Source organism: Necator americanus, chromosome V (genome assembly GCF_031761385.1).
Source record: "Necator americanus strain Aroian chromosome V, whole genome shotgun sequence".
Taxonomy (NCBI): domain Eukaryota; kingdom Metazoa; phylum Nematoda; class Chromadorea; order Rhabditida; family Ancylostomatidae; genus Necator; species Necator americanus.
The window spans coordinates 36,214,330-36,230,862 of NC_087375.1; the positions used below are offsets into that span (position 1 = coordinate 36,214,330).

At 38.1% G+C, this 16,533-nt stretch overlaps 1 protein-coding gene across 3 annotated transcripts in view; it reads left to right on the top strand.

The window, feature by feature from the left end:
• Positions 1–5,870: 5,870 nt before the first annotated feature.
• The window catches only part of RB195_016254 (uncharacterized protein), a gene marked incomplete at both ends in the record, with an annotated part of 30,724 nt that continues 20,061 nt past the window's right edge, over positions 5,871–16,533 (top strand). The window contains 19 exons of one of the 3 annotated variants that reach the window (XM_064207324.1): positions 6,452–6,567; positions 6,659–6,903; positions 6,958–7,005; positions 7,913–8,016; positions 9,444–9,626; positions 11,607–11,710; positions 11,783–11,855; positions 12,386–12,493; positions 12,709–12,863; positions 12,927–13,023; positions 13,321–13,452; positions 13,536–13,645; positions 13,718–13,795; positions 13,933–14,024; positions 14,141–14,231; positions 14,321–14,378; positions 14,436–14,552; positions 14,610–14,713; positions 16,404–16,521. In XM_064207324.1, the coding sequence (XP_064063204.1) occupies positions 6,452–6,567; positions 6,659–6,903; positions 6,958–7,005; positions 7,913–8,016; positions 9,444–9,626; positions 11,607–11,710; positions 11,783–11,855; positions 12,386–12,493; positions 12,709–12,863; positions 12,927–13,023; positions 13,321–13,452; positions 13,536–13,645; positions 13,718–13,795; positions 13,933–14,024; positions 14,141–14,231; positions 14,321–14,378; positions 14,436–14,552; positions 14,610–14,713; positions 16,404–16,521 (2,133 nt within the window). Of the gene's footprint in view, positions 5,899–6,451; positions 6,568–6,658; positions 6,904–6,938; positions 7,006–7,912; positions 8,017–9,443; positions 9,627–11,606; positions 11,711–11,782; positions 11,856–12,385; positions 12,494–12,708; positions 12,864–12,926; positions 13,024–13,320; positions 13,453–13,535; positions 13,646–13,717; positions 13,796–13,932; positions 14,025–14,140; positions 14,232–14,320; positions 14,379–14,435; positions 14,553–14,609; positions 14,714–16,403; positions 16,522–16,533 lie in introns of those variants that run through there. The other 2 variants (XM_064207323.1, XM_064207322.1) reach the window with 2 other exon arrangements.

The following is a 16,533-nucleotide window of genomic DNA, read 5'->3' on the forward strand; positions in this document are numbered from 1 at the left end:
ACAAGACACAACAAAAGTAGGAGAAATGCTCCAAATTGAAAAGGCAGCGTTCAGGGAATGAGATTGGAAGGGTCCCGAAACGATCACGTGATCACGTGATGTCTGCCGCGTTGTGAAATCAAAAGTGCCCTTCATCAAACGTGTTTTCCGGCTAGGTTTTTTCTTTCTCGTTTATTTTATTTCTTTCTTTTTATTGGATATTATTCTCTGGATTCATGGATATTTAATTCTTTTCGGATGGGATGGCGTGTGCTATTATTGTTGCTGTCGGTGCTACATATTTTATGGATGCTCTCACTCTTCGAATGTTTCGGAGAAAGTTGTTGCATTTCTCCACACTTAGAATCCCAAAGCGTTTTCCTGCTTGAAGTTGGGACCCAGGGACATCCGGTTGCAGTCCTTCGAATACAAGTTCACAATTTTTCTCTAGGGGGATCTGTTTCGTTTGCTTCGATATTGCTAGGTTCAGGGAGAAAAAACCCGATTTGAATATTTTCGCCCCTGTTTTCGCTTCTGATGCTACTTTTCTACTATGTACATGTATTTTTACTATGTCACAAAGTAAAAAACTTATAGATTGTCCTCTCGTAATATAGAATATAGAAGAATATAGTCCTCTCGTAATATACAAGTTCCCATACCTTACTAATGCCTAAATCTAGAAATTTCCTTCGATTTAAAAGATCAAAAACTTGAGATTCCCCTTAATTTATAATATTCAGGAAAAGTTTTATCTATTTAGCAACGAAACTCGTTTAATTCTCGAATTTCTATGAGCGCATCGAAGGATTTCTCCGCTTCTAAGCAAAACTTCCCCCCGGCATGCGATTTTTCCTGCTTAGCGCATAGAATTCGTTGTCATCATCAGCTGCTTTCGTCAGATTTCCTGCCGATATCGTTGGGCCGAACTCGGAGGAAATGTTCCGGATTTCGGTTGGGAAAAGAAAAGTTAACTTTTTTTATTCTGATTCGAGCGATTCCAGCAAGCGCAGGTCTGCTAACATCACTGGAACGCGGCTACTGATGCTTTGACGAAGGTGACGACGTCGAAACTTTAGTCTTTCTGAAGACCGTTAACTACTTTGACTCTTACTTCACATTAATAATCATCGGCAAGTTCTAGTAATTATATCCGGATTCAGGAAAGGTCGAATTTTTACACTTTGGAAAGCTTCAGTATTCGATTAAAGCTGAAGATTTTTCATCCACTTTTTTTGTTGTTTTTGGATTTGGATAAGCGGATTTGGATAACTATGCTAACCATGTGTTTTGCGCGAATCTATCAGTTCGTCCAGTAAAGTGCTAGGATTTCCGCAACTTCCCTAATCGGTACACGCGTGCGCGCGTGCGTGCGCACTAATCCCCAAGCAGGCAGCCGTCCGTCAGCCACCAGTCGCAGATCGCAACGTAAACGGACGTCGACGGATGCCGTTGTGGTTGTGGCGCCAACGATGAGCCGTTCGATGACGTGACCTTGTCGTTTCAATGTCCTTTCCGTTCCTTTTTCTCCCCTCCGATCGTCATTTTCACAATGCGAGGAGGTTCGGTTTCTGTTGAGGGTTCTGCTGGGGAAAAAAAAAGACCACGTCTCTGTGTATCCTTTCTCTGGTGAAAGTTTGAGAGGTTTACTATTATTTTTTATGATTTGAAAATATCCATAGATATGCCATAAAACGGAAACAAAAAGGAGCAGACCTCTTTTGAATTTCCCGCCAGTTTTATACAGTAAGATTGGATCTTTATAGCACATTTTATCCCATAAGATGTTTCCATTCGTTTTTCAAACGTTTTTTTTCCTAGAGGCTATCTTACTCTGTTATGTTATTACAAATTATCAATCTGTATGATTATATTACAAAATCTGAAGGGTTAAAAGGGGTAAAACAAATTACAGAATAAATTAATTAACTGACAGAAGTTCAGAGTGTTTCGAGTTTCAGAGGATTTACTAATTGACCAAAACTATTTCCAGCATCTTCGAATAGTTTAGTTTATGAAAATAGTCCATAAAATCCTCAAAGTTGTGTAAATTCCCAAGTGAGAACTGCGCCATAATGATGTGAAAATATTCTTAACATTAAAAAAAGAGCGCAGCATGCTCAGAATTGTTCGATCGAACCGCAATTCAAGCCGTATACAACAACAGACAGATGATGAAAATGTCGGCTAATTTCTGGCCTGGCGAGAATCCACAGCCATGTCGGGCCTTATGGTGTGCTGTGACACATATACACACATTGATGAGTTTGTACTATTGATCTTACGCTTCATTCTAGTAGAACAAGACCTACGCCCGGCTTTTTTCCCCTCTCTCTACTTGCCCCGATTTCAATTCTCACTTTCGGATTCAACTAGCTTTTTGGTCATATAAAAAAAATCTGTCTTTATACTACACCTATTAGGATATGATCATTTCCCTTTAAATTCGTTTTTTTTTTCGGTTTAACAATTCTTAGAGATTTTTGTGGTTAATGGGTTGTTAGTGGTTTCGTTACAATTCAGCTAGGTCTCATTAAGGAGGATTTTTTATCCAGTTTTTCGGGGAAAATAGTTGTGACGGGGAGGGGGATTCTGTGTCGCCCCTATTTCTCGACTCTCTAAGTTACTTTTTTCTCTTAGTAACTTCAGTTTACATGTTATAGATCCTTTGAGACTAATGCTTAGGCCTTAGGGATTCGATTTATTCAATTATTTTCTTAAATAATAATGGATATAATAAATGATAAATAATAACATATATAAATAAATAATACATAAATAAATGATAATATATAATAAATAATATAATATGATAAAATAAATTAATATAAGATGTAATATTAAATAAGTGATGGCGCCACTGAGTGCCCCCCTTCCAACTGCATTTTACTCGTTTTTCAACTGATTCTTTGTGCAAGAACATATGACTACATAATTTTTCTTTCTCTAGTTTCTGCTTATTTATTGTCACTGTTAGAGAGAATGTTTATCAAGAAATCCATGTAGTTTTTATCGCTCACTACAAGAGAATTAAACGTCAGCGATGTGTGCGGACATTTCCTGATAAAAGAAGCCGCAGATGATTTCGTATGCTATGATTTAATAAGTCTGATTAATTTTAATAATCACACGATGATTTGCTCTACAGGAACCGAATTAAACTTAGTGCCGCTATTAGCTGCTTTTTCATTGCGATATTTTATTCGTTATTTCATTTTTTTCACTGAGGCAGATACAAACAAGCGGATTGTTCTTCTTATGGTTTTCTCGAAATTTTTGCGCCTTTTTCTCATTTCATTTGACATTTGGTGTGAGATGTGGTTCCTCAAACGGTCTCTAGTGCCTTTTATGAAGGATAAAAGCAGAATCTCTTAATTAAAGCTTCCTTGAATCCGTTGAGTTTACGACCGTCGTCAATGTGAACTTCAAAGCCAGTGAAAAAGCTGTGACAATAGGCTGTTCAAGCCTCAGTGAATGTCTCATCATTGGTCTTGAGCGGAAGTGTGTCAACTACTAATTACTGTTCGATAAGATTGCGGGCAGGAATTATTTCGATGAAATCCATGAAAATATTTCGATGAAATCCGTGCAAAGAAGAACGAAATTTATGCAAAGTAGTTGTAGTAAGTTAGTATGGTGGTAAAGTTGGGAAAGGAATTGTTTTGCAATGGAATTCTCTTCGTCTTTACTTCGAAATCTTAACGAAAAAAGGGAATGTCGGTGTCCATGGTTGAAATAGTTTCGAAAGAAACTACTTTGTAAAATAACGTGCACGCTTGAGAAGCTCTTGCAACGGAATCCCATGGAATTGTTCGATCTTTTCCGGGAAAAAAAATCCTACAGCAATGATGAAACGCTGATGACGACAGAGATTTCTGTAGATCTTGAGAAGATTTTAAAAGCATTCCAGGCATTTTATTCATGTCTCTGGTAGCATCTGGCTCGTATTGCCTATGTGCTAATACAATCTCTTATAATTTGTTGCTCAAAAAACATTGCTATCGTATAATTCGGAAAGATCCACGGAAATACCTGGATGTAATCATGTTTCTTTCGTCTGTCAGGTTCTCGAAAATTCTTAAAAACTTTCTTCTGTCAGTTTTTTTGTGTACCACCTTACCAGTTGGAAGAACTATTCTGGATCTATGACATGATCTTAACTATTGGTTTAAAACTCTAATACTGACTTGGCCTATTCGCCTCTTTCCACATTCAATCTGGTCATATCGTGATCGAAAAGAAATCGATAAAATAGGTCTCGTTCCACATTTTCGCAATGAAAAATTTTCTGTTGTGAACCAGCTGCCAAGTTTACTCGGTGTAGAATTTTCTCTCCAACAGTCGTTAATTTAATCATCTATTTCTCTGATCACGTAGGTAACGATGCCGAAGGAAAAATACAGGCAGGGGCCTCCCCGGTTTAGCATTTTCGAGGTAACGAGTCCCGTTGCTTGGTTTCAGACACGTGCCAGCTCTAGTGAGGTATCGATTCCGTTTTTTTCCTTCTTTCTTTTTCACACTTCTTTTCAGTCCTATTGCTGAGTTGTGTGAACTTTCCCACACAGAATTTCTGCATTATGAATTTCGTTTTGATTGAATTAAATCGTCGAAGTTCTGTTTTATGAGTGCAACACATTCCATCGTTTTATCGACTCCGACTTTGCCCGTGATTCTGCAATGTCTTATCTCAAAGCTTCTAACTAAACTGTCAAATCAGCGCTAACACGACGTTATTGAATGTTTATGGCTAAATTTTAAATGGGACATAGAGTTTCGCAAAGTTTTTTTCCTCACTTTTTCAACAAAATTGCTCAGCTTGCAGCCATTGTGTTGATATTTTTGTTGCTCTTTCTTGATTTTTTTTCTAAATAGAAAGTTCTTCAGTTTTTCGAGTCTTGCTTTTATATGATTTGTTCGTATAATTACAATTTAGTGTCTTTAATTTACAAACCAGTGATATAATTACAATTTAGTGTCTTTTCCTGCTGATATGATGAACTAAACTCATTTGAATACTGCTAATATTTTCAAAGTTTTCAAAGGTGTTTTCAAAGTTTGCGAAAATAGTAATAGGAAGTAGTCCTCAGAATTTTGCCCGAGAGGGAAACAGAACTGCTTCTTATGATTCTATGACAAAACCAACTGTGCTGTTCTTGCTTTTTTTTTCGTGGACGCGGAATTTTCTAACCTTTTCCCGACAACATTTGTGTTAAGAAATTTGTTTGTTTAGTGAGATGTCATGCAATGAGTCACAAAATGAGTCCTTTGTATTTCTCGAATTAAATTCACATTTCCCCCTTAATGTTTGGACGACGAATTACGAAAGAGATGTTTTTGTGTGCACTGTGGGAAGATCTCGAATCGTCCTTTATCCCATCTAACGTTCTACACTTTCATCCGTTCCGTTGAATTAAGGTCAGCACAGTTCCAGTTGGGTTTGCACCGATCACAAAATGAGTTCAAATGGCTCCACGTCACGTGCGCTATTGTTTTATTTTATGAGGATGGGATGAGTCAAACGGAAAAATGTAAATATTTAAAAAGTTTCTAGTGGTCGCTGATAAATTTCCCCTCGGATGACGTGTCGAGAACCTGTATTTACCGGTGTGAACAAGTTTATTCTGAAGTAGACGCTCTCTTTCTGGAAATCATAATTTGAGTGCTCTTTTCACGATTAACACGGTTTCGTTCTCTTTTCCCATGAGGTAATGGAGCAAGCTATTTCTTTTATTTATTTAATCAAATTCAATCTCGAAGAGAGTTTTTCTAATTTCTTTCCACTGTTGCGAAGAAAACGAAAATGCATTGTTTGCAGATGCAAATTTCTGTCGTCCTGCAACTCCTGCACATTTGATATCGAATACTCTTGATGTTCACCTTTATGTCGAAAGATGAGTGCCATAATAGCACAGCACAGAGGTCTGGATATTAGTGTTACACTCGAAAATGTATTCAATTTATCGCATTCAGTGAGAAATAAGAAAAAAAAAAACAAAGTCTCAGCTACAGAAACTGAAAAATTAGGCATCCGGGAACATATCTGTTTATATCAGCTCCATAACAGCTTTTTTTCTAGGAACTCAGATGTGCTATTCGTTAGCGACATGGCAGCGGTGAGCTAAGTTTTACTTGCATTCATGTTCTCCAAAGAATTTTTCCACGTGGACCGTTTGAACTTTTGAGGACTATATTTACTTTTTGAGAAATGTAAACATTTTCCAGCAATTTTCCTATGGATGAACGCTATTAAAGAGCGCATTTTGCAGCATAAAACATAGACTGTAGCTGGATAAAGTTTTCAATTTCTGTAGGACTCGAAGTGCTCATCATTCTCCACAATAGCAATTGTTGCAAGCTTGCTATTGTGGAGAATGATGAGCGCTGCGATTGTACCGGAGTTTCACTCTCTCACAGTGATACTTACTCGAAACGTGCTGTTCATTCCGTTTATCTTTTGTCGTATGTCTGTGAAATGGACAGTGCGGGAGTTTCCCATCGTTCAATCGGTGCGTATTTGCGCGCAAAGGAGGTGCTTGTCGTGCGCTCTTCGGCCGGAAAGAGTTCCCTCCCTAAATCGAGGCGGTCAGCGTGAGTCTTGCACGTCATCGTCGTCGTCGTCGGCGAGCCGTAATTCCCCCGTAATTGGTAAACGGGGGAGGGTGTGACAGTGCAAGTGTAGGGCGTTCGTCTGCCGTCTGATCTCGTCGGGATTGCATCGCGGCCGCAGTCGTCGTCGTCAACGTCGTCGTGGTGTCGCCTTGACCCGTACCTATCGCCTCCGCCCCTCTCTTAACTATACTCTATCTGTCGTCACACGCACCAACGCGTCGAGTCATCATATCTTCCGCTGGCTGACATTGGCGAGAGTTGACCCCGAAGCGAACAGCGATTTACTGACCGCTAATAGTGGCTGGATTCTATATTGTGAGTAATGCGCTGAGCTGTGTCACCAATAAGTGATGTCGTTCGTGTATTCAGCTGCGATCTATTCACCCGGTGAAGGGAAAACGGTCAAGAACCTTGAAGGTAATCATTTCGAGTTGTACTTTCATGGACTTTGTTCTGGTTGCATAATTACCATTCAGCTTTTATTGAAGCTTAACTTCTTACGTTGCTTCCCCTACAAACTTCTATTTTGTAATATACTTAATATTTTAGCACTTTTTAAGTGCTATTCACGAGAAACGTCAGTGTCATCATAGGATTTGAGGAAGAACTGTTATCTAATTGTTGTAAAACACTAGCAGATAGTTCATGCCATCTCTTCGTAATCGCTTTGTTATTCATTTAGTTACTTTCTTGGTTTTGCAATTTTTAATATTGCTTTAGTTCGGTTGACGAGCTGCAGCAGTATTAAATGTTGTAGAACTTTGAATTAGAAATCCGAAAGCCGGAAAGTTGAATTTGCTTTTTTCAGTGTTTTTATGTTTTATTTACCTGCTGCTAAACTTGTTTAAAAGTTCTGAGGCGGAACGAAATTCTTCTTTTGCGAACAAAGCATTGTTTCTGTTTGATTCAGTTCCTGCACATAGAATGCATTGATAGTGGAAAAACTGAGAGAATTTATCTTTTCTTTTCTCTCTTAAAAGTGAAATTCTTTACATGCCATGAGTTGCATATGGTTCTATTAACTATATGATTGTATAGTTTCATTCTACTTCTTTGGACTTTCATATGTCAGGAAGTAGAAGATGATTGAAGCAGAAAGGGTACTGAAGCACAATCCGCCTTTGATGATTGTTTCTTTCGTTTGCAAAAATAAGAATAAAGAAACAGTCACCTTTTCAAGAGCATCATAAGTGATTTCTTCTGCATTACTAGTTTACAGTGCAGTGTTGAGTCGTTCACATATTCCGTTTCTTTCGTTATCTCGTGAATCGTACGAAAAAGAATGTTCACTTTTTTGAAACTACTAATTTCTTTTCATTCATAGACGAGGCGCGAGGCTGGCGCGGTGAGATTTCCTCAAGCCGAAGTGCCATCAATTTCGACGAACTACATACAAAAGAGCCAACTATGCCACAATATGAAGTAAGGGTGAGTATTCAGAGATACTGATTACCACATTCTTGTTTTCTCAGCTGTCATTATTATATCATGAGATGGAATAGCCTTTGTGCCGAAAACTGTGACTTGTTATGAATCCCTTTTGTCTTCTGTCTCAGATGAACGAATGTGTGATCGGCTGGAAATTCTTGTGAAGTAGTCGCTGTTTTCGATTTTCTCCTGATTTTGTTCTCTCCAGAGGGATTAGATTTTTATTACTGCACATCTCTGGTAAACAACATAGAAACGTGGCAACTTTTGTTGCCTATAGATTTTAGACGACTGTTGAAAAAATAGTCCAGTTGCACTACTGAAAAGAGTTGAAATAGTCGTGATTGTACCTTTTTTTGCTTTGTTTTTGCAACCTAATTAAGACGTTTCCGCTCTCGTTGGCAAATGTAGTGTGGCTTCCTATGGGAACATTGTGCAACTTGTTTGCAATCCAATCATTGACTGCGCGGCAATCCATTGAAGCTATCAGTAGATTGATAATGGTGTGTAAATAGCTAGTTTATGGCTAGTGTAGATTTTATACCTTATGTAAGTGTCATATGATAAGGTTACAGGTTGTTGTAGGAAAACATTATTATTGATAAATGGGTAGGAGAATTGTTGCGAAGTTGTTTTAGTGACATTTCATGTCGGACAATATTTCTTTCCATACTAGCCCTGCTAAGTTCATAGTTTTACTTGTAAATGAGTTCTGCTAACACATGTAGCCATAAATCTGCTACTGCGATGATGGAGTCATAGTAAATGAGTGAGAACACTCAGCCATAAATTAAGTTTAGTTTCTGTTTGAAACATATTACAAATTTGTATTGGTTTAGAATTTGTTCTCTCTTTATCTAATAATCGATCTATCAATTTTTGGTCATACTTGATTAATATGTATTTGTGATAGCAAAAAGAGCAATTTAACGTTATAAAATAGGGTCATGTAATTCTGCAAAACACGTATTTCAGTAGACTTTGAGTTATTTACCTGCTAATATTTTTTAATTCGTCTGCACTTATGAATTATAAATGAATTTTATGGGAGTCTGAACATTTTGTGCTCAGCAGAGCTGTACAATCTCTGATTTTGGAGCTATCCCGTGTGAGTGTGATCTATAGAAATCTCGAGTGTCCAAGCACTCTCTTTGTTATTGTGATCAGAACTTCTATTTCGCTATTTTGCTTGTTCTTTAGGAGAAAAAATGGTTGAGGTTTCAAGTTCTTTTTCTTTTTACTCAGGACTTTTGGGACAAATGTTGCCTAGTGTTAAATGAGCTGTCTGATATTTATCGTTAATCCAACAGCTGTAGCTAGTGATTTATGAATGTTACGTAAAAAGTTCCATCGAACGACATTCAGCGTTTGGAGCGAAAAACCTCCTTGTCTTTGCTCTGATGTATGGTTCACAAGTTTCTTTTTAGGTGCGAGTTCCACGTGCAAACGGGACGCCTGCTGGAGCAGCACCAAGTCCACGGAATGATGACGATGATTTTGCTAATGAGACGCTCTTTTTTGAGCGTAATCGTATTAAGCAACTGCAAGATGAACGCGTACATATCCAAAAGAAAACATTTACAAAGTGGTGCAACTCCTTTCTGAATCGGGTGGGTTATAGGAAGTATCTTTACTGTTTCTCTATCACTTACATTTAGTTAGCATTGATTTATCGATTTCTTATATATCGCATTCCATTTTCGAAACTGTTTGTATGAATATTTATTAGTCTGACGAAGTGTGGATAGGGCGTGATGGCGGCCTTCCGTTAAAGATGACGCTTTAGATATATTCGCTGCGGCACATTTTTGGCGCACTGCATTCCGACGCATGGCCTTATTATTTGTCGCAGGGCAAGAGACACACCGGCGATATATGGCCCCTTATATGACTACTGAAGTAAAGCACGGATATTATTTAAGGATCTTCTTGTTTACGGTGAACAGAATCGTAAACTCGATGATTTCGGGGTACCAGTAACAAGTTTACCAACGAAATTTTAAAATTGAAGATTTGAATAAATACAGTGATTGGTTGACCAAACTCTTACAGTTTTTCCGAGAATGTCCACTTTTGGGGATGATCGCCTCATTTTTTTTTCATTTTCGAGCTTTGTAGTATTTAAAAACGGGAAAGAATGGGATTCTTTCCAACTTCGATAAATTTTGCGTGAAACATCAGTTAGCATAAATGTCACGCAGGTGATCCATAAGAATTCGGGCTGAGGATAGGATTCGAAGCCAAGGTTCATACAGTTGCAATAAGAAAACTGTTGGGAAACATCTACTGAATTAAAACCCAGTCGTATACCAGCATTTGTACCTAGCGTTCTCGAATAAATGTAACCCTTGAAGATATGCTAAAATGTAGTCCACGGATTTCTGAAGTTGTTCATAATCTGGCCGTTATTACATTTTCCAAGTAATTCTGACAGAATTCGATTTTCTGATTTTTCTGATAGTCCTATTTTGCATTGGTTTTTCTAACATTGATGGAGGCAAATTGTTCAGTTATAACAAATCAACAGAAATAATTAGATATCGTTACAGAAGTTGAATGGCATATTGAAATTTTAATTGCAAAACGATGTGTTATGAATGAGTCATAATAATCCATTGATGGATTCGTGTTCAAATGCTCTGTTGGTATCAGATGTAAATTTATCGAAGATTTCCTCTTAACGGATTAATACCGAGTGATATTTTCGAACTCACCAAAGTTATATGTGATAACTTACTACAGTTGTCTAGAGAAATTGGCCATTTGCCACTAGGTTTCACACCGTTCTATATTTACTACATTAGGTTGGTCTCACTGCTAACTGACGCCTTTTTGAAGGAAGTTTTAACAGCGACTATTTATTTATGAATTGTTTATGAATTAGAACCTTAATGACAGTGCCTTTTTTCTATATCAGTCAAATCCAAAACCTTGAAATTTCTATTAGAACTTCTGTATCAACGTCAGTTTGAGCTTCGAGTTTTAATGAGGCGAGAACAATCGAGGATGTGAGTGTCTTTATCTTTTAACCCTTTTAGAATCCTCTTTAGAATTAATGGCCACAATATTCTCTATCTTAATGTGCTTAGCCAACTTTCTGAGATTTCGAGAAAAAGCCAGATCTCCAGGTCCTGTATACAGTTTAAGCTATTGTAGCATTACCATCTACCAGTCCTCCGCCTTCGTCTATTTAAAGTGATCTAAGGCCGTAATGTCCACTTTGATGTGAAATCACTATCTCATTGCCCTAAGGCTAGTAGAAACCATTTGTCAACAACATCTAGTCCATCCGATGTAGTTCTTAACCATGACTGCAGCGAGCAGCCGATTTGGATGGGGTTTATTGACACGTTGTTTTGTTGGTGACCATAGCACGACGTGGGCACTTGAGATGATTGCTATCGCCAGCCCTATCAGACAAATAGAGGTCTTTTCCGATTGTAACAAGGGGAAAAAAGTATTTCAATCACGCTTTTTTCCCCTTGTTCCCTTCGAAGAGATAATTTGAGAAAGATTAGAAAAATAGCCGTTAGTTAACATACCGAGTTAACAACTACAAAACATGATCGTGATAATGAAGTGATTTTCAGGCCAGATTGGAAGTTGTGGATCTCTTTGTTGATTTTGGAGATGGTGTTCTATTAATGAAACTTCTGGAGATTATTTCTGGCGAGAAATTGGGAAAACCCAATAGGTGAGACTGGTCTGCAACTTTTTTCTTGTATTGTTTGCTTCAGCCGGAGTCATTCTTAGCTCTTGTGTTCAGAGGTCGTATGCGGGTGCAGAAGATTGAAAATCTCAACAAGTCGCTGGACTTTCTTAAAAGAAAAAGAATTCAAGTGAGCATTTGTTTGCCATTCTTTTCTATACTGATTTCTATATCTGAAATGTGCTTTTTTTTTGTGCTGGACTGCACAAAGTGCAGTCAGTCGTGCTCTAGAGGAACCGCAGGTGTCAATTTGTATTTACATCTGCGAGCTGCTGTCTGTGTTTGGACACACAAGGCTGGCACGAGCTAATCACGGGAGAATTTTGATGAGAGCGTTGTTTATAGAAGAGGGGTCAACAATTTTGCATCTTGCATCTTCAGTGGTTGCTCTTAAAATGTAATTTCTCGCTCCTTATAGTGGTAACGCACAAGAGTTTTGAAAATAAAAATTGGAAGATGTAAATCCTGGGTCAGTTACGTGAAACTTTGGTCAAGTAGGCTTTGTTTTCGAGTTAACGAAGGTTTGTAGTTATTCTCTTTTTTTTTTGACCGTTTAAGGCAAAGCGTTTGTTTGTGTTGAGGAGATTTAGAGCAACAGAATAATTTTCCTGAAATCGTAGTTGGAAGAGTTTATTGTTAATTGAACAATACGTGTTTTAGCTCGAAAACATTGGAGCTGAAGATATTCTGGATCGAAATGAACGCCTCATTCTTGGTCTCATATGGACGATCATCCTTCGTTTCCAAATCGATACTATTGTTATTGAAGTAAGTAAGAGTATTTGTCTTGTTCGGTGAAGGATATATTCATTTGTTTTACAGAGTTTTTTTTTTGTGAGATAGGTTGTTCATTCAATTTTTTAGAATATAGTTTTTATCCTCTGAATTTTCTTTCTACAAACCAGAATATATTCCCTCCCATTCATATTAGATCAAATAAAATACACATGTTATTATTAGACCGATGGCTAATGTTATTCCAGGATGAAGAAGAACGTGGTGAGCGTAAACACGCCAAAGATGCACTTCTTCTTTGGTGTCAGCGAAAAACTGCTGGTTATCCTAACGTCAGAGTGGAGAACTTCACAACAAGTTGGCGTAACGGATTAGCTTTCAACGCTCTCATTCACGCTCACAGGTGAACAGCTCAAACACTCTATCCGTAGCTTCTCCTGGATTAGTTATCAATTTTGATTTTCAGACCTGAACTGTTGAACTTCAATGCGTTGAACCCCAACGATCATATTGGAAATCTCAACAATGCCTTTGACGTTGCTGAGAAAAAGTTGGAGATCGCGGTTTGTTTCATTTCTTGCCTGTATGTTGAAAAAACCTTCAGCTTTTCTTATAGGTTTTGTTATGTATCATTGCAAAATTTTATGGATGATCCACAAATGATAGGCGAAAAATTATAGGTTTTGTTATGGGAATTGTATTCTTTATAGTTATGTTTTTCATTTCATTTCAAATCTGCATACAACATGACGCATTTGAAAATCTTTACTAAATTGAAAGTATTCGAAGTGATACGCTTTTTTTTCGGGCTTCAACTTCATTTGGTTATTATTGTAATTGTCCAACTTACGTTTGTTTAGCGCCTTCTCGATGCCGAAGATGTGGACACGGCTCGTCCTGATGAGAAGTCAATTATCACGTACGTATCCCTGTACTATCATCACTTCGCAAAACAAAAGACGGAGTTGACTGGAGCTCGTCGTGTTGCCAATGTGAGTTGCACTCCATTTTCCGGTTTCTTCCGCAAAATAGTGGAAGTTAGTTGCGTAGACATTACTATTCCCTTCCGACATAGATTGTTGGGAAATTGATGAACAGCGATACAATGGAAGAGGATTACGAGCATATCTCATCTGATCTGCTGAAGTGGATTCATGAAACTATCAAATTGCTTGAGAATAGACGGTTAGTGTCTTGCGTTAACTGTTTGGACTTTGGATTGACATATCCATGTTAGAAAAATGACGTTTCTTCCAGATTCCCGAACTCGTTGCACGGAATGCGTGAAGAACTTGGCAAATTTAATGAATTCAGAACTGTAGAGAAACCTCCCAAGTGAGCTAATCCCTGTTTTGTTTACCATTTACCATACCATTGTTACTATCTAATGTCCCCTAATTAAACGACTCTTACGTTTTTTGGAGCTTAAAATTGAGAAATTATCTTTGGAAGTCACTCAAGAGAAATTTTAGGTACAAGGAAAAAGGAGAACTTGAAGCCTTATTTTTCACTATTCAAACGAAGAGAAAGGCCATGAGTAGAAAGCAGTATGCTCCCCCGCAAGGTCTGTTATTGTTTTATTTCATCTATTTTTTTTTCTAGTTTTTATCGTCCTGTCTTGTTTGTTTATTTCTTTGGATTTTGAGGTAGGAGCTTAAGAATACATTTTCTTTTTTCAAGGTCTTTCTATGTACGACGTAGAATCAGCATGGGAGAAGCTCGATCGAGCTGAAAATGATCGGCAACTCGCAATCATTGCAGAGTTACAGAGGTAATAATCGTGTATTCTCACTCCATTTCGTTTTTTTTTTTTTTTTTTTTTTGTCCGTTTAAAGCTGTGATTATTTCGTGCGATTGCAGACAAGAACGCCTCGAACAAGTAGCTCAGCGTTTCCATAAGAAAGCTAACCTTCGAGAAGTATAATACTTTTTACTTACAAACACTCGTTAAGTTACTCGTAAATAATTGTTACAGAGCTGGCTTAGAAATGTACAAGTAGTTCTGGAAGAGATGGATCATGGGAGAACGGCGACTGAAGTGGAAAAATCGCTGAAAAAGCAACAAGCAATTGCAAATGATATTCTTGCGAGGGTTCGTTGATTAAGTATGTGGAAAAAAAAACTTTAGTGAGAATTTCTTGAACTTTAGGAAGAGCGTTTCAAACTGCTCACATCGATGTGTGCTGATTTGTGCAATGAAAGATACCATGAGAGCGATAAGATTCGTGCACGTGAAAGGGACATAATAGAGAGGTACGTACGGTATCCTAGGCCAGAAAATATCATGACGTTGTGGCATTGAGCAACTGAGTATTAATTATAACTTTGGGTTTTTGTTGTTAGTAGTGTTCTGCTCAGGTGTCTGTGTTATAGAACGACGGTGAGTTTCACCTGTTGTTATTGTGCGTAAGTAGATCCGATAGAGTAGTTAGTAGGGGTTGAGCGGACTCCTGGAAAAAAGATTTCTTGTTATGGAAATCGTTATTTGTTATATATGTTATATGTTATAGTTATTGTGGGTTGAAGCTTTTATGTACCATCCACCTGCTAGATTTGTACCCCTGCTTGCTTCGTAGTGTTCCAATCTTATCCACACGTTCGTACAGTTTTACACGTGTGCCACTCATCTGAATTGCTTACTTACAAATTCTTTTAGTTGGAAAGTTTCATTTTTTCTTCATATTTCTTATAACTGCTAAACTGCTTACAGACGTATGCTTCGTTCTCGATCAGTTCTTGTATTTAGTTAATTTAAATAATAAACACCCAACAATTGAACAGGAAACAGCTCCGTAAACATGACACATGAATGATACGTATTGGTGGATACTTATTTAATCGATGACTGGAGCCTCCAAAAGTTCACAGGTAGTAGAAACGTAACGTAAAAAGTAGGAAGACCAAATTTGAACGTACTGTAATTAGACTTTGGTCAACTTTTATGACGATTCCAAATCCGAAGACTTTGTGGATGACGAAGGAAGATTCCAGTCGTTGTCCCTTCTCTACATCAATGTTGATCGATGAACGGTCCAGAAAGTGCGCCAAATCTAGTGACCACAGATGTGGAGATTGTAAGGGAGATAGGGACAAATCGAACACTGCACAAAACCGTTCTCCAGGATGATCCAGCACTTCGTCTTTTTCTGCACAACAATCCTTGAATCAGTTTTCGTGTAGTGTACATTATGTTCGAGCTGAAAGTATACTTTGTTGTTGTAGGACTGAGCGCCATACTGTATAGTAGATCATGTATTTGACCGCAATGATCTGGACCACCGTTGCGGTATATAAGAGGATTGGTTGGTCCATCAGTCCTTCTGCTACTTTCTCCCTATTGGCATTGTATTATGATTTGGAGATTTTGTTGCTGCCATACCAGTTACCGTAGCCCCGAATCCAGCAAAATAGCATAGATGACTAACCATCCTATGCTGTCAGCAGAGGTTGCGGTAGCTCTGCGATCTTTTCGTCCTTGCCAGCATTTGGACGAATTGCTAACCATTCCCCAGACTTTCTGCCAGGCAGTGCCTGCCGTCGGTAATTACTGTATTCGTAGGCATGCGACCATCATGGCAGAAAGTGTGCTGCCATGACGGCCACATAAGCTGAAACTGAATTATTTCGGCGAATCTACGTCTTACAGTAACTTCTCCAGGAACTTAAATTCTCCAGCTTTCCACCTACCTTGGTACTAAAGCACGCATTAGTGAGTAGACGTGCACGTACACGTAGACGTGCCGCATGAAGTGGTGCGTGTTATTGAATCATTTTCTAAGGATGTTTGTACTTGTGTACAATTCAAACATTCGAAGAAAACTTCCATAAAAAATCCGCTCATCCCATTTAGAAGGATATCAAAGCTCTAAAAATGTAATCGAGCATGTTTTTTCGGTGTACTGGGGATTTTAGCTTTTTCGTGAGTACTTAACCATTTTTGCAGATGGACACACCTGCTAACCTTGCTGGAACAACGTCGCAAAGCTCTGATGGGATTAAATGATCTTATGACTCTTCTGAGAGATATTGATACTCTAGCTAGTGAACTTAAACATCTAGAGGTTCGTCACTCA